Raw genomic sequence first — 21,552 nt, 5'->3', positions numbered from 1 at the left:
AATTTAAAACTCTCTCCTCCTTCTGTCTTTCCACCACCTAAGGGTTCAGTATTAAAACAGTTTACCAAACATCCAATCCACCGGTAATTTTACAGAAGTGCCTTAGCCTTTGCAGAAGTATTTTGATTATTTCTGATTAAATCTGAATAACAACATGCAACTATCACCACGTTTAATTAATTTATGTTTGGTTTTCTGTGTCTTTTTTTTTTTTTTTTTTAATATGTGTGTTTTCTAGTGAATGAACTAATCTTCTGTTTTAAAAGGACACTTGAAATTTAAATGCGACCACTTTGGTCACATTAGTACTATGCATTCAATACGCCACCTAAACAGGAGGTAATGGGCACATTCAGTCCTATAAGTGCATGTAGCTTTGTCATGTTTGAGTACTAGCCTAGACTTACAGCGGATAATTATATTTAGCTTGGCATGATATCCCAGCATGCACTAATAACCAATGCAAAAAATTAACTCTCTGTTCTGAATTTTCTTCATATTTTTATATAAGGTACCTTGTGCTGAAATGTCACAAAGTGCTAAATCATTTACATGCACAGGAGCTAAACACAGGCCAAAGTTAGTGCTCGTAGGTAATTAGAGGTATAAATATTGTACAGGGCTTAGGTCATACAACTCCTGTTTTGATTTGTTTAGGCAACTGCATGACAGGGTCTCTTGGGAGATGGTCCTGAAGGGTACAGGGGTCCAGGAAGGCTGGGCACTCTTCAAGAAGGAAGTCTTAATGGCACAGGAGCAGGCTGTCCCCAGGTGCTATAAAAGAAGCCGGCGGCAGAGAAGACCACCCTGGCTGAACAGGGAGCTTTGGCTGCAACTCAGGGAGAAAAGGAGAGTTTACAGCCTTTGGAAGAGGGGGTTAGCCACTCACAGTGATTACAAAGATGCTGTGAGGTTATGCAGGGCAGAAATCAGGAGGGCTAAAGCCCAGCTAGAAATTAATCTGGCTTCAGCAATCAAGGATAACAAGAAATGTTTCTATAAGTACTTCAACAGCAAAAGAAAGACCAGGGAAAGCCTCTAACCCCTGCTAGATGCAGGAAGAAACATGCTAACAAGCGACAAGGAAAAGGCTGAGGTCCTTAATGCCTTCTTTGCCTCAGTCTTAAATAACAAGATGTTGTACTGAGGGAATCCAGCCTCCTCAGCCAGAAGACAGAGACTGGGAGAATGACCCCTCCCAGTCCATAGGAGGAGACAGTCACTGACCTGCTGAATCACACAGACACACACAGGTCTATGGGACCAGATGGGATACACCCGAGGATGCTGAAGGAGTTGGCTGGTGCTCGCCAGGCCACTTTCCATCATTTACCAACAGTCCTGGCTGACCGGGGAGGTCCTGACTGATTGGAAACTGTCCAATGTAACACCCATATATAAGAAGGTCAGAAGGATGATCTGGGAAATTGCAGGCCTGTCAGCTTAAAATCCGTGCCCGGGAAGCTGATGGAGCAGCTCATCCTGAGTACCATCACACAACACATGTGGGACAACCAGATGATCAGGCCCAGTCAGCGGGTTTATGAAAGACAGGTCCTGCTTGACAAACCTGATCTCCTTCTACGACAGGGCGACCTGCTTATTGGGTGAGGGAAAGGCTGTGGATGTTTGTCTACCTTGACACTGTTTCCCACAGCATTCTCCTGGTGAAACTGGCTGCTCATGGCTTGGATGGGCACACACTTTGCTGTGTAAAAAACTGTCTGGATAGCCGGGCCCAAAGAGTTGTGGTGAATGGAGTTAAATCCAGTTGGTGGCCGGTCATGAGTGGTGTCCCCCAGGGTTCGGTTTTGGGGCCACTCCTGTTTAACATCTTCATTGATGATCTGGACGAGGGGATCGAGTGCACCCTCAGTCAGTTTGCAGATGACACCAGGTTGGGTGGGAGTGTTGATCTGCTCGAGGGTGGGGAGGCTCTGCAGAGAGACCTGGACAGGCTGGAGCCATGGGCTGAGGCCAACTGGAGGAGTTTCACTAAGGGCAAACGCCGGGGGCTGCCCTTGGGCCACAACAACCCCCAGCAGCGCTACAGGCTTGGGGAGGAGTGGCTGGAGAGCTGCCAGTCAGAGAGGGACTGGGGGTGTTGACTGACAGCCGGCTGAACAGAAGCCAGCACTGTGCCCAGGTGGCCAAGAAGGCCAATGGCATCCTGGCTTGTGTCAGCAATAGCGTGGCCAGCAGGGACAAGGAAGGGATCTGACCCCTGTACTCGGCACTGGGGAGGCCGCCCCTCGATTCCTGTGTTCAGTTTTGGGCCCCTCACTACAAAAAGAACACTGAATGACTCGAGCGTGTCCTGAGAAGGGCAACGGAGCTGGTGCAGGGTCTGGAGCACAGGCCGTACGGGGAGCAGCTGAGGGAACTGGGGGGGTTTAGTCTGGAGAAGAGGAGGCTGAGGGAAGACCTCATCGTCCTCTACAGCTCCCTGAAAGGAGGTTGCAGAGAGCTGGGGGTGAGCCTCTTTAGCCCAGTAGAAAGTGACAGGACAAGAGGGAATGGCCTCAAGTTACACTAGGGAAGGTTTAGACTGGATATTAGGAAGCATTTCTTTACAGAAGGGGTTGTTGGGCGTTGGAATGGGCTGCCCAGGGAGGTGGTGGAGTCCCCATCCCTGGAGGTGTTTAAGAGTCGGGTTGACATAGTGCTGAGGGATCTGGTGTATTTGGAACTGTCAGTGTTAGGTTAATGGTTGGATTAGATGATCTTCAAGTCTTTTCCAACCTAGATGATTCTGTGATTCTGTATTAATATCAACAAGTATAAGGATAACCTCACAGGTATGTGTATACATTGTTGTGAAAATTTTTCCTTTCCACATTTCTCTGGAAAGTAGGAAAACTGTGCATAATAAGACTGTCTAGAGAAATCATTTAGTGGGAGGAAGTTTGAATCTACATGGTATTGTTTTAGTTTAGCTTGGATTATTCATCTCTTTTGTTCTAAAATAAAAGGAAAACCGTGAAAGCCAGTGTGGCCTCACTTGCTGGTGGCTTCAGCCCTCCTGCAGAGCTCCATGCAGGAGAAGACTGTTCAGATTGCTTGGGGACTGCCTGGGGGAAGGAAGATCCTCCACATTTTCAGTGTTCTGTGTTGAAACCCATCTGCAACTCTAGCACAGCAATACAGTCAGATCCACAACTGTTAGTGTCTGCTCCACAGGAAGCAGGAGAAGCAGTCATTTCAAAGAGGAACAAACTGGACCAGAGGACAGAAGTGTTGAGGGACAATGAGGAATGGCACACCAAAGCTTTGGAGAAGATGACAGGAGGAAGAATGAATGTTAAGGACATTTCTGAGGGGAGCAGTTTTTACAGATAAGAAGATAGAATAACTGGCACATGAGGTGATCATGAAAGGGCAGATATCACACGTAGGTAAGAGATCTGGACAGAGAAAAGCAGAAAATGAAAGAAGAAGTGTCACAAAGAAGAGAGGAGACCCATGCCAGGAAATACTGTAACATGGACGGGATCAAGCCCACTACCATGATGAGGCTGTTCTGCATAAGAACACTGTGAAAAACTTAGAGGCACCCATTCTCCAAGTAAGATAGAGGCTTATAGAGTGTTCAAGCACAAACATATATATTCAAATAAAATAAAAAAGACACCACAGCTGTGGTGAATTCCATGGCATTTCAGTTATAATTTTGATATAAGAAGGAAATTGTAGTCACAGTAGTGGTGTAGTAGGGGGTATCAGGATATGCCTGTATACACATCTCATCAACTTAGTCATTAATTGCCTAGGTGATCCTAGACCTCCCCAGCTAGACCCTAGATGAGATATGTGGGAAACTGACTGAACTCCCAGCTGCCTCCACAACAAAGTATTTGCTTTATTCTTTACAGGATCTGTACAGATGGGAATTTTGGACAGTCCTGGAGATTCCCCCAAGCAGTCCCTGCTGTGCATAGGCCAGCTGACAGGATCTATTTATATGCTTAAATGTCCTGATAAACATCCTAAGTAGAGAACAGGGCCATGGTGGTAGGCTGCCCCCAGGTCATTCCTGCTGTGGAATGGATTCAGTTGCACATAGGTAAGACACCTGTAGATGGTCTTGGAAACTTCTTTTGGATGCAGAAATGGTCACACAGAACAGTCTTTCGAAGACAGTTAAGAGATGCTTTGTGCACAGTTTAAACTAATCACTGGCATGTTATCATGATATGTAGTGGGCACATAGGACCAGCTGAATTACAAGAATTCAGCAGAACAAGAGTTCACAGAGTCTCATCTGATACAACTGAGGACACTATTGCAAGGACCCTCACAACAGAGGCTCCTGTTGACATTCAGACAGCAATTGACTGTACTGTGCAGGTGATTCAATTCCCCACGTGACTGTTACCTTATGCAAAATATCCCGATAGAGTGGTGTTTCTCTTCTTTTTTTGTTTAACAGAAACTCTATGAACAATTTCAAAGAGACAGGGAGCTTTTTTCCTAGCAGAGTGTGTCTGGAATAAATACCTGAATTCTGGTTGTTTTCCATTTTGTTATGGAATATTTTGCAGACTGTTTTCCCCGTGATCTCTCCTCCTGACACATCTTGCAATTATTTTACTAATAGTGCTTAGAGGCACTAAGCTTCTAAAATTCCTGTTTATGAGAGCCTCAGATCTATGCCTTTTAACACTGTCTTCAGGTTTTTTTCCACTGCTTATTATTAATAGACAAAAAAGATTTTTCATGTGAGTATAAGCCTGAAGTAAAGCAACTCTCTGGTGATACTCAGGGCAGCTGACCTCAAAGAACACCATGTTCCCACCACCCGTGATGATCTCTACTGCCAACACAGATGTGACCAGGCAGATTACTGAAAAGATAAGACAAAACCCAAGAGGCAAGTGTGTAGGCAAGGCAGAACAGAGCTGAAACTGAGAAAATCCAAAATACCAAAGTGCTGCCTGAACATATGAACAATGTGTGGAGTATGCATCAGGATGTTCTAATTTAAGTGACTCTTTTGTGCTTAATTCAGTTTTCCCTTTGCTGTCTTTACACTATGTCTCTTTCCCTTATCTACCTTCTTCCCAATAGTATTGACTCAAAGAAAGCTCACAGGCTCTCAGCAGCTCCTGCAGAGCACTACAGCAGCAGTGGCCAGCCAGGACACCAGCATCATGCTGTTGTTCACCTGTTAAGTTATAATGCACAATAGCAGTTTAGATAACCTCCCTAAACACATAAACAGACTGAATTACCAACTTTTTTCCTCTCTGCCTCACTCTTACCCTGGATCTGCAGAGGGTCCTTCATCAATGCTTGTTAACACTTGTTTATGCCTGCTTTCAAAAAACAAGAAAGAAAAAAAAAAAAAACAAAAACGAGAGCCATACACAAATGGAAGAAAATTCTGTACCCTCTCATCTTTCTGAGAGAATGTGACATCAAGGAGACACACTAGCTAGCAAATTTTAAGCACAATTCCACAGACAATACAGACAAGAGCTATGTTAATCATAGAATCATGGAATAATAAAATGGTTTGGTTTGGAAGGGACCTTAAAGATCATCTAGTTCCAACCCCTGCCATGGGCAGGGACACCTTCCACTATCTCAGGTTGCTCAAAGCCCCGTCCAGCCTGGCCTTGGACACTGCCAGGGAGGGGGCAGCCACAACCTCTCTTGGCAACCTCTTCCAGTGTCTTACCGCCCTCACAGTGAAGAATTTCTTCCTTTGATATAAACTAAATCTACCCTCTTTCAGTTTAAAACTGTTACCCCATATACTATCCCTACACCCCCTGATAAAAAGTCACTCCCCACCTTTCCTGTAGGCCCCTATAAGGTCTCCCTGGAGCCTTCTCTTCTCCAGGGTGAACAAACCCAACTCTCTCAGCCTGTCCTCATATGAGAGGTGCTCCAACTCCCCCATCACCTTCATGACCCTCCTCTGGAACAGCTCAGGCAGGTCCATGTTCTTCTTATGTTGGGAGCCCTAGAGCTGGACACAGTACTACAGGCGGGGCCTCATGAGAGCAGAGCAGAGGGAATTACCTCCCTTGGCCTGCTGGCCACACTTCTCTTGATGCAGCCCAGGATATGGTTGGCTTCCTGGGCTGCGAACGCACATTGATGGCTCATACTCAGTTGTGCATCTACTAATACCCCCAAGACCTTCTCCATAGGGCTGCTCTTACCACGTTTCACCAGATGATCAGGAAGATCCTCTGGCTTCAGAGTGTTTGTCCAAACCAGGACAATTTCATTTACCACTCCTGATATTATGTTTAACAGATGTCCTCAAGGGTTTGTTCCTGCAACAACTATCCTTCCTTGAAGACAAGCTTGAACTGTCTGTTCTGATCTGATCTTAGTGCTGATCTTGCCAGCACCCTGTTCAATCCAGTATTTTGAGGAGTAGTAGGAGACTGCAATGTCAGAGCAGGAAATGGCCACAGGAGCCTGCTCCCTTTGTAACACACAGTGTACAAAAGGCAAAATCTAGGAAGCCATTGAAATTAATCATTCAGCAGTGTCATAGTGTATAAAGCAGATGAGCTAATGATGCCTTATTTTCTTGGATTTGCCTCCTGTGTGCAGTTCTGAGGGGATGCTGGCAGGCACTTATCTTCTTGCCTGCTGTGAACAATATCTAATAAGATTTGCATTCACATTGCAGGCTATCACTCAAGGCAACTGAAGGATCTCTGTCCTCTGATCAGTTGTCTGCTTCCTCAGAACTGTTAATATCTTTGAGACCTCTACCTCTTTCTTAAAGAGAGAGAGACACACGTGCCATGACTGCAAAGGTCATCTCTCCTACCAAAGTTGGCTCAAAGTAGGTGGTGACCATTGCTTTCTTCAAAATATCTCCTACACCTGCAACTGTAGCAGATCTAGTTATACTGTACTCTGCTTTGTAGACCAGTTGGATGGGACCTCTGCTGTCCAAGCAAACCCAAAGGCTGGACTATATTAAGACAACTATTAAAACTACATTAAGCCCCAGAGTAGGACTTTGCTAATATTACCTCAGCAAAGAGAAGTGGTTTAGCACCAGTCTTGATAGACCTTGTGTAAAGATTGTTAACAGAATTGCTGAGATACTTATCCAACCTTTAGGGTGGCAAGATTTATTAAAAAAGAAAGAGCTAAACAGGGACTCTTAGCTGTGACAGAACTGACAGACTTGAGGGGCACTTACTGGTAATGCTCTAGCAAACACCTCCTTTTTCAGACTTTTAGAACAGAAGGTTTCCATATAAATTCCAGTTGTACTGATTTTGATTGTGGCTTCCGGATACTTTTCAAATGAGTGTATTTGGGCAATAAGTTAAATTACTGGCAAAGAAATTTCTTTTGTTTGTTTACATGAGGCATTTGTTGAGCAAACACAATCCCTTGCTTCTCATTGTCATTAACTTACTTTCCTTCAAGTGTGTGAAAGCAATGGCAGGTTGGCATTTCCCCCTGTAAAAAAACATCCTGGGGACAGGAGCTTTTAATTGCTCTGTCAATACCCTGTATGTGTTGTAACTAAACAGAAGACTCTGGTGTTTGTCAGTGCTGTCAGTTTGCCTCCTTCCTCTGGCACTAAAATTTGCCCTTTAAAAAGAGCTAAAAAACAGTGAAGGATGGAACTATGAATAATCATGTTCTGCCCAGTGCAATTATTTTCATTTTTAAGGCAAAGTTTGATGCAGCCATATGTCCATGCTCTCAAAGCTGCTGGCGACCCTGCCTTCTGCACCACAGCCTCCAGCCAGTCACAAAGGCAAAACAGAACTTGATGTTCTAGCAAGCTGTGTGCTGAGGTGCCAAGTCCCACTTGATTACTGATTTAGATGCCAAAATTATAGCCCTAAAAATGCCTCCTCAGTTGCTGCCTAAACTCACAGATGCCTAGTACTCCCAGTGTCCCCACAGATGCTTAATGTACACACTACCCCCAAAGAAGTGAAGTTTCACTCCAGTCTTGATGTTGGGGAGCTGCTGTCTTACGCCTCAGCCCTGTTGGGATTCAGAAACCGGTTGTGTTCCTGTCCCAGCTCAGCAGCAGGACTGGTCTTGCGGGCTTGATCAGATCACACAGAAGTGCTGGATGCCAAATTGCACCCTGTATAGGCACATGACACTGATAAATGGTCCACCTTCAGGCTTACTGGGGTGATAGATGGGTTTAATTTGAAGAAATCTAATCACCCCTGAATTCAGTCTCTAGCATCTCCCAGGCATGATCATTATGTACATACATGGCAGAGCCAAGAACAAAATGAAAACAAAATAGGCAAGGCAGGCTGATTTTGGTTTAAAGTGAGAAATTTTCTTGTCATTTTTGGTGGAATTTAGTTTCAAAGCACTGGAACTCATGAGAATGAAAGAAAGAAAAAGCTGTAAATAGTTTAAGGAAGAAATGAAACAGAAGAGAAGAAAAAGATTGAGCAGGGAAAACCACCTGAAACATGCAAAATAAGGTATGTGCTGAGGGGTGTAATGACTACTTGTCTGAGTGACAAGCTGTGGAGGTGCACTGAAGCCACAGGCACTGCTGACACTGCAGCTCATAGCATTCAGAGCCCTCTGCAGGTGCCCTGATGCAGCTGATGGCTGGCTTTTGCTGGCCCTTGCAGAAGGGAATGTGAGATCTCACCCAGAAAGGGCCTGTTTTGTTTTGGTTTCTGACATGGGTTGGTGGCCACTGGGAGAGACAATGTGCCAGGATTTGTTTAGAAAGCAGGCAAGCGTGCCTTAAGGCATGTTCATACATGCTGGATGCCCCCAGCCACAGGTGACACCAGGTGGCAGAGTGCAAAAAACATGGAGGCACGGAAAAATTCATGGGAAGGGCACTGCCCTGAAAACTGCTGGACAGAATATAGAGCCAGATGTGGATTTTAGTGGGACATCACACTAGATGATCACCAGAAGTCCTTTCCCATCAGCATTTCTATAATAAAAAAGTTCCATTTCCCAGAGCCTTAACCAACCTGAGGCCAAAAGGTAGGACAGGAGAAACAATACCTTACAGAAAATGTGGCCAGACATTTTGGGTAGCTCTTGCAGTACTCCCCTAGTACCTGGTGCAGCATGAACACAAGAGGCATGGCTTGGACCTATGGCAAGATTGTGCTTTTGCAGCAACTTTAGGGGCCCTGGTCTTAAAGATATAATATGCTCTGTAATGGCAGTACATGCAATTAAAAACTAGTGAGTGTTGAAATAATTTGTAGCACACACATCGCAAATAAGTTATAAGCATGTGAGCAACCAAGGAACACATATACAATTACGTAACTAATTTGCATGCACGCAAAATGTCATAAATAAATGGAGAAACTCTATGTCAAACTACATATGCAACTGTCCATTTGCATTGTGCAGTTACTCAGTCTGTTTGAAACTATGTGTACACCTCTGCCTGCTAATCCTTTGCCAGAGTTTGGATCATAATATATCATACCAAGAAATTCATGCCATCTGTGAGTCTTTCTTTTTATTTCTATTCTGACAAGCGACACCAAACTTCTATGAACACGTGAAGCATTGAACTCAGCTGAGTTGCATGAAACAAGTATGCCAGAAAAGCTGTGTGAGTAATGCAGCTGGCAAGTGTGCATGCATTTTGCTTGCAAGAAGTTCCAAGCCCTTTTTACTAAAATGCTTTAAAGCATGTAAGTGCTAACTATATTGGGGTTTCACTCAATAGCCAATGTATGTAGTACTCAAAGCAAACATTCATGAAGAGACAAAATACCATAAGCATTATGTTCCATACCACTTTTTTACAGTGATTACTGAATAAACTTGTTTAAATATGTTTGCTGTGATCCCCATGTCAATATTAACATTACATTAATCGGTTCTCTCTACTGGATGGCTTGTCATCTTTCTGTCTTTTCTTGGTAATATATCTTTGTGACGTAAAGTTATGTGACTCAGCTGAATTTATTTGATCCTGTCTGTTTTCATCTCATTCTAACATTACTCTTTTAATGATGCTAATGTGTTAAACCACCACGAACTAATTTCTGCAAAAAGGATGTATCACAAAAAGTACTGGATATGGTGACAAGCAATGGTTAAGGTGTGAGATGGTCTTTGTGTCTGGAAGGATAAAATAATCTGGGAATATCAGCCTGGAGAAAAGGGAGGGATATGATAGAAGTCTCTGAAACCAATGATGTTGCAGAGTAGGTAACAGTAAACAGTTGTTCACTGTTTCTCAGTATGTAAGTGAAGAAACATAAGATAAAACTAGCAAGTGGCTGATTCAAAGCAGAAGCAGATAACTCAGATATATTGCACATAGTTAAATGATGATGTGAATGGTAAAATTTTATATAGTTTCAAAGATGTTACTGGACAAGTCCATGGAAAAAAGTTCTGAATGGGTTATTGAATATAAAGATACTTGGTTCATGAGGCCAGCAAATATAATTTGCTACAATGTCAGAAAGTATCCCTGTATGTTTGTCCTTTTATACCACTCAAAGGCACGTACTTCTGGCCATTACCATAGGTAAGGTAGTACACTCCTTGAAGCTATGATTTGTGGTGGTATTGCCAGTGTCATGCCCTATGTGATTAAAAACAAACTAAAAAATCTAAACCAGAAATTACACAAATTTTGTCTTCATAAACATTCTTTTAATTTGCCTTCAAAGTCATATATGGTTTTCTTAAGCACTCCTCTCCTTTATGAGCTTCTGTTAGTATTATGAGAGAGGTAATTTGAGCTACCATAGGATACTTGACTAGTTTAACTAGACCTTCACAGGTAACGAGACTTATTGCTGGTAGATCTAAACCACTTGTTTGGGTTACAGTTGAGAAATAAGACAGCACTAAGTTTAAAGAAATGATTAAAACTTATTAATAAAATTGAAGGCCACACTTTTCAGAGAGGTTAACAGTCACAAAAGAGGCACAATTTTCTGATAATGCCATTCTCAACAGGGACTATGTTTCCCAAAGGGCTAAATGACCTGTATTCTTTTTGACCTTTTGAAAACCTGACCCAAAATGTACATGTATTCATTTTCTCAGTGACTTCAAATAAACCAGGGCTGAAAATAAAACCACACTTCAGAACAGAGTGTTTCACAACATGCTCTTTGTATAGCATTCATGTGCTGTGCTTGCCTGTGATTGTGGCTGTAATCAATGCTGCAGGCCATGACACTCAAAGGACCCACAGTCTTAAAATGTCTTGCTGGACACAAAAATCTATATTGTTATTTTTAAAACTTGACCACAAGAGATATTATCAACTCAATGGCAGAAAAAGACAAGACAGTCCCAAGTGTTAGACACAACTCATGCCCTTCAAATTGGCCAACACGGCTAGAGCACTTACTACAGTTGAGAGTAACTCATTCTGTTTTTCCTGACACCACCTCCCATAATCTCTGAGCAAATTTAAGAAATGATTGCAGCTGTACAGGAAACATAAACTTTTGTGTGTTCAGTCTCAGTACAGTAAATGATATACTGGATCTGAGATACAATTTAATCTGCCCTTGAGATAGCCACAGGATGTATTTTTCCTGAGAAAGGAAAACCCCAGAGCAGATAGAGATGGGAATAGAGGATAATCTGCTTCCATAAAGATTGAATTCTAAATCCCAGGAGTTAGTTTGCTTTAAAGCTTGAAACATGAGTGTTGATATCTATCTCATTACTCTTTTTTTTTTGCAAGCATTGGTTATTACAGCTGAGGATTCTTGACTGTACCACATGCAAAGTTCCTTTCCATCTTGCTAAATTCATGACCTTGGGGATTCCCTGTGAACTCACTGCATTAATCTTTCTATAGGAAAATAGTTTGAGGAATAGAAATTCAGATTAGTTATGTGACTTAAAAAGTAATCTTCAAACTCTACATTGCAAATTTATCTTTATTGCCAGACATTTTAATGTCTGGTCTAAATTTGGGGTAAAAGTATACAGTTATATTTTTCTGGATTTCATTCTCCATTTAATACACTTTCCTAGATCCTATTAAACTGAATAAATATTAGAAATGCTTACAGAGGGAAGAACAGATATCAGAAATATATATAATGTGACAGGTATTTCTGCAAAGAAACTTATCTTCTGTTAAAGCAGGTGCAATGGTAAACATTTTTGTTTGTTGCAAACAGTTTTAGAAACTCAGTTCGTCACAAATATTGTCACATTTTCTGGACATAATCTTCTGTTAAATCTTTTCTGTCACCTTTCAAGGACTAATTTAAGGCCATTTTTAATGTATACTTTTGAGGTGTACTTTTATACATATATAATGCTTATTTAGACATATGTGATAGGAAGATATGTTATTCTGCTTAAATTACTTACCAGGACAAGGGATTGTACTAGAAAAATTATTTCAAAAAATTAGGTTAGCGAGCTATGAATGTACATAAATTAAGAACCACCAGCATTAGATGCAGTATAGGCAGTATATGCATGAAATGTCACCATCTTTCTCTGTTTCCCATGCAGTTACTCTTATAATGCCTTTTCCCCTAAACACCCATATAGGAATAATAACAAGGAGATCTTACACCCATGTTCACCAGACTGAGCCTTTACCATTTAAAAATAATAACAAACCCATGCCCAGTACAAGTACAGTAACTGATCTCCAGTGATGCTAGGGTTTAATTTGCACACCCACTGAGCATGTTCTCCAGAGATCAGCAAATTTGAAGCATAAAACAGGCCAGGCAGTGGTATTATGATGATACTCTGGAGATTTTCCATTACAATTTGGTCAGTGCCACCTCAAAAACATTTAATGTTATGAAAGGATATCACTGCTGTGCAGAAATAAAAAGAACAGAGATGTTCACAGCTCTGTAATTTTCTGTATGGACAACATTTACCTCCTAGAGAGAGACTTTATGAAACAGAGGTTCATGTTATTTACACTTCTGTAAATGTGCAGTAGGTGAACTGTTAGCAGCAGGAGTTGGATATTGGTGTCTTTCTGATTTAGATTACTGGTATTACAAATCATAACCCAAATGTTCTCAACTTACAGAAAAGTCTAGTTCACATTTTGAGTAAGTTATTTCTTCAATCTCTCTTTTTTTTTGTTTTGACTTTGGGTTTTTTTGTTGGTGTGTTGGTGTTTTTTTTTTAATTTTTCCCCAACTAAGATGTACCTGCCTATAGCTGTAACTATCTAGACATATTGTATATATACAGATGCATGCCTAATCTTGCTGCTTATCACAAAGGCCATAATGTACTTCCTATCTAAGTAGCAGCATAAGGAGCATTTTATCAGATATGTCTTTAGTCTAAGACAGCCTCTGAAGCAGCACTAGTCCTGTGAACTTTTAGATGACAGACATTTCCCAGCTCTGCATAGGGTCATCCCTGGACACGTCTATTCTAATGATATTGCAGTATTAGTGATATCAGCAAGGACAGTTCAGACCTTAGCTTGCAGAAGCAAATGGAAGGTAGTGTATGATTATTTCTTTCCAGTGAATGTATCACTAACAATTCATTACAAGTACTGCACCAATTAATGACATTACATTGTGCATTCTCACAAGTAGTCATAAAGCTTTTGTAATCTCTTTTCTTACCAAGTTGCTCTGCTAAATGTTTGCCTCTCTCAGTGAAGATTACCCGTTCATCCTCCATGTCACATTTGTTACCGACCAAAATAACCTGGGCATTATCCCAAGAGTATGTTTTGATTTGAGTTGACCTTAAAAGAGAGACACAGAGACAGAGAAGTCAAAGTAAAGCAAATTCCCCTTAAATCAATTTCAGACAGAACTGTAGCAAGACAAAAAAGACAATACTGATTTTGACATCTAGGGTAACATGATTCTGTTTAATTCTGGATTTCAAATAAACTAAGGATTATCTGTCACAAATTATTATTACAGGAATAATATGAATACAGGTTTTCCTTCTACTTGTGAAAACAAGACAGTCTTTCAATATTTTCTCCTGTCATCAACACTCTTTCAGTATTTTTGGAAAGAAGCAGTGACACTTTCTCCCACACAATCAAAATAGGTATTTTCACATTTTAATGCAAACCTTATCATCTAAAACCAGAGCTTTGAAATAAAATCAACAGCTTATTCATTTCTTACCTTTCACCTTTTAAAATCAGGATCTAAATTTATCAGCAAAACTTCAAAGCCATTCTGCCTTCCTTCTGCTGTTTCTTTCCAGCACATTCCACTATAGGTCTTTGCCCCACCAGGACAACAACAATGTTTACATTGTGCATTAAGCCATGGACAGGGACTGACTTTGAACTTTAATTTACTTTCCATTTAAATTGTACAAGCCCTAACCATGACTACACCTGGATCAGAGTATTTGAGGCCTTAAAACACCATGGGGCCTTGAGTGTTGTGGGTGAAACAGTTTACCTTACAAAGCTCTCTTCTACAATTTGAATGCAATGCAGCTAATGGGCAACTTAGGAGCACACTCATAGCACCTCTCAGTTGCTGACTGCCACTACTGAGCCTGATACTCAGACATGCTCTGTAGGAAGGCAGGCTCCACATCCTGGCTCCAGTCTCAGCCAGGAGTGATGCTGCTGGCTACCACCTTCTAAATGAGAGCAGTACCTGCCTTTGAAGGTAACACAGGTTGCAGCAAGCTTACTCTAAGCACTTACCCTTTGCCTTGGACTTGGGACTGTGTCTGGCTTTAGGCTCTGAGTGAAGTGCTTGGTAGGATATTAATCTCTCTTCTGTCCCCATATGATCAATGGAGAGAGAAAAAGATGTAGAACATCTCTCTCTCCCCACTCCTTGGATAATACAGGGTGCTTAAAAAACCTGCTTAACTACACATTTAGGAGAGAGTGCCCTGGAAGGGAAACCTGTTGTGTATCAGGGCCCTAAGTCTCTGTGAGATAAGATGAAATGACTTCATAAATCTGTCATCTATGTGCTTTGGAATCTGGTTTGTGTGGCTACTGAGTTCACTAGTGACCCCTTCCCATAACACAGCCATTATCTCTATATTCAGATCCTGTCTGCAAAATGTTTCATGCACAAAAAAGATCGTGATGTAGTCTGACAACCACTTCTAGTGAAAGACAGAAAATGGATCAAATCTCCCCACCTGGCTTTGCTTTACTGCAAGACCAAAGGGATGGAACATGAGCAAGATGTGCTACCGCTATGTTTGTAACACTGGGTCCAATTCCATTGCCCACAGACCCAGACGCTCCTCCATGAGTCAAAGTATATCTTTAAGCCATGTCTTTACAGTGCTGGGCAGAAGAATCTGAGGGGAAGGATCACACTGCCTTTAGGGCTGTTTTACTTCCTTAGAATGATGAAAAAGAAGCTGAAACAAGCCCCAAACATCTAATGCTACAGATTATTCCCTTGGGCCTGCCCTGATCTTTCCTTCAAGAAATGGACACTGTGCTATTTTAAATCTGTTTATAGTAATTTGAGTAGGCAATCATAAGATACTGTGATCAAAGCAGAGATCAGAATTCCCAGTATGCTTACATTTACTAAAGATACAATTGCTCAGAAAAAGGTGCACCATGCATTCATTTTGGCAGAAATGTTCTTTTGGAACCACGCTGAGTTCTTAGGGAATTTGTGGTTAAGCAAATTAGAACTTTTTTTTTTTTTTTTTTAACCAGAACTACATTTGTCACAGTAGCAACTTTGCAAATACTAGCAGCTCAAACATCAGAGGATATTAGCCCTTTAAATACTCTAAGGAGCTTAGCTTTGAACAATTACGTGTTGGTGGTCAATTTGTTCCCCTTATGTCATCAGGAAACTGAAGACATTTCAAAGGCAAAATATAGTCAAAATACTAAGCTTTAGAGAAGGAATTACTTGCATATTCTGGAAATGTAAAATATAAGAAACTGATGAAGAAATACAACCTGGAGAAATATCATCTTACCAGTGTAAAGAAAATTCATTCAGCTTTGTTTTTCAGACTTCCGCTCCAGAGCCTTACATGTGTTTCTTTACTTAAGAATGTAATACCTTCATTTTATACAGCCAGATGTGATTTTTCATGCTATGAACTATGAACCTGTGCATTCAAATGCTTCTCATTACCAAAGTGACTAATTTTATTCTTAGACTTTTTGATCTGGTTTGCTTATGTCTCATCTTCTAGTTATAAAGAATTTTTTAAGCAACAAGAGATCTTGTCCTTGATAACAATTCCAAAGACTTATGTTTTGCAAAAGATTCTGTAGTGCCAAAAGACAACCGACTCACTGTGAAAATCAAATGTATCTCCACACAACCCTGCATTAGTAGGAACCCAGATTTAAAGAACATAATAGGTTTATGAGACTGTTATGTTTTCTTACAGACTTCTATAGATTTTGATTGCCACAATTCTCCACAAAAGCCATCACACAGTTCATTTAAAAAAGGTATTTTGCTGTTCCTTGCATATATGACCTTTCAAATGACCAAGGCTTCTGATTAATCCAAAACACAAACTACTGTCCTTGTAAAGAACTTCAGCCTCAGGAAGATTGAAGACATGAAAAAACAAAGCTGATATTTGCAGTAAACTGAAATACAGCAATTATTGTTCAATCTCAGTGACCTGGTGTATGTCAATAGTAATCTACCCTGTAAATCTTCCACATTCTACTTGTATGGTAAGCAGGCAGTCTGCAACATGCTTGAATCTTATAATGTAGACACCAGAGGGGCAGATTAATGCAGGAGTTCAATGATTCATTATTTTCAGTGATCAGTATGGGACTTGTTCTCCCTGTACTGCAATTCTGCCATGCTCCTTGCCAGAAGAGAGTACTTGATGAATGCTATCTAAAACAATGCTATCTACTCATCTCAATACAGTGCAGTAGTTTCCACTACTGGTTCAAAGTACTGTAAAGATACACCAGTAAACCTCCAAAAGAGTTTTGGACTATTATGACAGAAGACTGTCTAAGATAATATGCAGGCTTTTTTTCCTTTGCTTTCCTTTCCACTGTGTTCTGTTTTGAACACAAAAATCCTACTTGGTTTGAAATGAACCCGGAAGGAAAGGTAAAGTTAAACAGTTCACACTGGCATATGCACACTGCTTCAGTATTACCATGCTACCTACTTCTGCTCCTAGGAAATGCCTTGTAATACTTGTTAGTTCACAAAACTTTCTTCTGAAAATATTGCTTTCTAGTTTAATAGAGTATAAAAAGATTTTGCATTGCTGCAGGTTCTAATACTTTTTACTGAAGGAGACAATAAAACCAGCATTGCTTAGGTAAAACTATCCACTGCTACCTCATGTCTCATGAGCACAAGGGTTTCAAAGTTAATATTACAATGCTTAAAATGGTGAACACACCATTATAAAGATCAGAGACACTATTGTCATGCACTACCTCCCTTCAAGTCTGCCAGAAAAATTCAATGTCACTTCTGGTTATAACTAAGCATAGTGAAATGCACCTTCATGACAGACAGGAAGGTAAATGGCAGTATATAAAAGGTCTATGTTACAGCACATTATGTTGTGGGAAAAGATCAGGGCTACATCTATTCTCAGATAAGATCTCTAAAAGAGTCAGTTTAATACAGAAGATGGTTCTAGGAGGAGGGCTGAGACCAACTGTTAAAGAACAAAACTTTCAAAGAAGCAGAAGACCAGCCTTGTGCAGCAGTGTAACCCTGCACCTCTGAACATAGAATCACAGAATTATCTAGGTTGGAAAAGACCTTGAAGATCTTCTAGTCCAACTATTAACCTAACACTGACAGTTCCCAACTACACCATATCCCTCAGCACTATGTCAGCCCAACTCTTAAACACCTCCAGGGATGGGGACTCCACCACTGCCCTGGGCAGCCCATTCCAACACCTAACAACCCCTTCTGGAAAGAAATGCTTCCTAATATCCAGTCTAAACCTTCCCTGGTGCCACTTGAGGCCATTCCCTCTTGTCCTATTGCTTGTTACTTGGTTAAAGAGACTCATCCCCAGCTCTCTGCACCCTCCTTTCAGGGAGCTGTAGAGGACGATGAGGTCTCCCCTCAGCCTCCTCTTCTCCAGACTAAACACCCCCAGTTCCCTCAGCCGCTCCCCGTACGACCTGTGCTCCAGACCCTGCACCAGCTCCGTTGCCCTTCTCTGGACACGCTCGAGTCATTCAATGTCCTTTTTGTAGTGAGGGGCCCAAAACTGAACACAGGAATCGAGGGGCGGCCTCCCCAGTGCCGAGTACAGGGGTCAGATCCCTTCCCTTTCCCTGCTGGCCACGCTATTGCTGACACAAGCCAGGATGCAAGAGCTTCAAATAATTGACCAGGCAACAATGGTGGGGTGTCTGTGTGCACTCCTGTGGGCAACTTACAAGGAGTTTAGCACAACATGATGGAGTGGGGTTCAAAAATACCTAGTCCCAGCTGGCTGAGATAGCTAAAATACTGTAAGCCAAGGTAGCTAGCACAGAGCAATATGGGGGCACTGCTGTGATGTTACTGTTGTGTAAACTAGCTTGGTCACATTAAAGTATGTGATAAAAGCTCATCTGCACATCCACAAAGGCGTACAGAGAGACAATGGCAGGTGGGAGAGCCCAAATAATATCCTGGCCCTGGCAGCCTATCACAGGAGACATCAGCCTGTCAAAGGCTCACATCCACAAGCCCACAGGAGAACAGGGGCACAATGGCAAGTGAGAACCCAAATTAAGGACTCAGAAGAAGAGATACCACATCCAGACCCCTGCCAGGGCTGTCCCAGGAAAGCCTCAGCCCCTCTGTCCAGGCATGAAGCCCATCACCATGGGTCAGCACTGTAGGCTCGCATTTCCAGGTGCCAGCAACTGGGGAGGCTGGGATCCAGGGTCAGCTACTGGGCAGATTGAGTGTATGAGCTCAGCTGATGGAGGGACTCATGCTGTATATGTTTACACAGATATATATTCTCACTAGTGGGCCTCCATGCTGCTCTGCCAGGCAGAGGAGCAGGATGTGACTGTTGGTGGTGTTTGTCTGTGTGAGACCTCTGTGTCTGTCTGTGATCTGTGTGCTGGCCATGTATATATGCATATGCGTGTGTTGTACATGTGTGTATTGTGTGCACATGCCTGCTGGGAATACATCTTCAGCTTCACTACTGGTTTGACCTGGTGCATGCAGCTGAAGCAGCCTCACCTCTCTGGAGCTGTCAGATCCAGTGTGATATATTTTCCTCTAAGAGTTCAGAGTCAACCAGCTACACCTGGGTAACACTGTGTTGTACCCTGGAGAAACTGCTACAGAAGCCAAACCTGGAGCTTGTACTTAATACATTTCAGGTTGCACCCACTGATTGGCATACTTCGGGGTTCAGTCTGAATGTATCTCCAGAGGATCACTTTTGGCTAATGTATATGTTCTGAACAAATATTAATCTAACCTGGAATAGTCTCTAGTATATTCTCACCCACAGGCAGCAAGGATAGCAAACAAATAGATTTGATATATATAGGTCCATATAGTAAATATATCCAGGATATGAACTTTTTTAGAGATAGCCACAATCTACACACTGCTGTTTGGACCTAGAGCCCCCCAAGAATGCCTGCCATCCCTAGAGGGGCTGATTTCTATGGGCTTTTTAGATGCATTATGTAGTAAGTCACATGCACTGACAGCAGAGAAACACCCTAATGAAAATGCTCCAGAGAGGCCATGTATGACGCTTCTTCCAGCAAGTTCAGGGAACATGTTGTATTTCTGATGTTCTGGTTTCAGAAAGGAGTATGCAATTAACTGAAGTGCATCATCTTGTCAGTAAAACAAATAAAGAAAACAAACAAAAAAAACCCCAAACAACCCCAAAACAGATTAACAAAATCTCTACCAAACCCTTTTTATTTTTTGAAGTTACTGTTGAGTTGACTGATTGATCCGAAAGATTGTCCCATCTCTGTCCCTGGCATGGTGCCTTCAAAACCCATTAGTTGAACTATCAGGGGTCCCAGCGTAGTGATGGGATCTGGGGTGGAGTTCAGGTTATCTATTCTAAAACCTTCTCAGTTTATTTAAGTATTTGGTGAGGGGGAATGTCAGAGAAGCAGCTGTGTGTTTGGAGGTGTGTCCAAAAGCATTCTGTCCGCAGCTGAACTTCCTCCCTTTATTTTTAAGTGAGTGTGCCAAATGCCTGACTACCTCTGAGCAGGAAGGCTTGCTTTCCAGCATTTTCAGGGGACATATTTTTTCTTCTGTAATCGAGGAAATGGAGGGTATCTTTCCCTGCTTCCCCCAGTCCCCATCCTATGATGTGAGAAGGTATGGCACAGCCCTCTTCAACCCCTGACACATACTTGGATGGTAAGAGGAAGTTCTGCTATTTCCCTTTTCTCTGGGGACAGGATTGTGTCAGGACCTCTTTTCCACCCTTCTTGTCTGTGAGGAGCTTTGGCACTCTCCACATTCAAGCCATCTTTTCCACAGAGTGAGTCTGTGGTCTCCCTCATGCTACCAAGTGTCTTCTACGCTTCAGTGTGTACCATATGTTCTGTTCCTTTCCCCACGCCCTCCTAAACCATTAGTATTCCCATCAATCCTGATAGGTTATGTGCCTTAAGAATACCACTGTATTTTGAGTTTTCCCATCTCCTCTCTTCTGTCCCACTCATCCTGGGGGTATGATGGAGTTGGGCCCTATATAAGATTATTCTATACAGCTCGGTAAATGATTGCAATGCTCAGTCTTGCTAGCCATTTGGAAGCTGGCTCTGTATCAGCTGCTCTGCCCTTGGTGCTCAGACCCTGCTGCAGGGATGGCAAGAAGAGTGGTGGCCTCAGGCTTTCCATCAGTATTTTCTCCAATAAATAATCCACTGTTAGTGTGAGATAAGTCATCCAAAATGTAAACCTACCAGTCAAAAGCCCCAACTCAACTTTCTGAATGGGATTTTGAAGACAGTGCTGGGGTAAAAATTTAAAGCACTCTGAGCAAAAACAAGACAGAAGAGTCCTGTAGTACTTGAATGCTAGACTTTTTGTGGTCATGGTTACTGGCATAGTAGGAATATACTTGAAATAATTAATAATAACACCAGTAATAACAAAAAGAATATCCTAGAATCTGCCAAATTTTAGCTGAACTGATGAGCAGCTGGGGACAAACACAGCCCCAAGAAACAGAACCAGTTCTGAGAAACAGCTCAGGATCTTTTCTCCGTTACTGACAAGGAAGATCTGGATGTTTGCAACTTTTAAACAGAAACTGTTGCTACTCATTTCATCATTCTGGCATGCTCTAGCTGAGGGCCATGAAAGCTCAATGATTTTGGTTAATACAAATTCTTTTACCTCTTGTGTTCATGAGCCTCTGCTAATCATTGAAGCAATTAGTGAAAACCAAGAAAAGCAATCAATAAAGGAATTTATTATCAAAGTGAAGTAGTGACAGGAATGGGAAAATTGCACCTCAATCCTTCTCATTGAGGATTTCAATCTAGTGGAAATCCACTTCTATTCAGAATAGATGACATATACTGAATTTGGGATGCTTATTTTCAGTGATGGTACCAGCACCTACTGACTCAAGTGCTTATTAAGAAACGATAGAGAATAGACTAAGATGTCCCAGCAACACAAGGCTGTT

General features: G+C 41.9%; 1 protein-coding gene across 2 annotated transcripts in view; it reads right to left on the bottom strand.

The window, feature by feature from the left end:
- Positions 1-21,552, bottom strand: part of RAB3C (RAB3C, member RAS oncogene family) — a 145,796-nt gene that overhangs the window by 9,246 nt on the left and 114,998 nt on the right. For both annotated transcript variants that reach the window (XM_074932364.1, XM_074932363.1), the window contains exon 4: positions 13,557-13,681. In XM_074932364.1, the coding sequence (XP_074788465.1) occupies positions 13,557-13,681 (125 nt within the window). The remainder of the gene's footprint in view (positions 1-13,556; positions 13,682-21,552) is intronic.

The sequence above is a fragment of the Athene noctua genome, chromosome Z, assembly GCF_965140245.1.
Source record: "Athene noctua chromosome Z, bAthNoc1.hap1.1, whole genome shotgun sequence".
Taxonomy (NCBI): Eukaryota; Metazoa; Chordata; class Aves; order Strigiformes; family Strigidae; genus Athene; species Athene noctua.
This window is presented reverse-complemented; position numbering and strand designations above follow the sequence as displayed.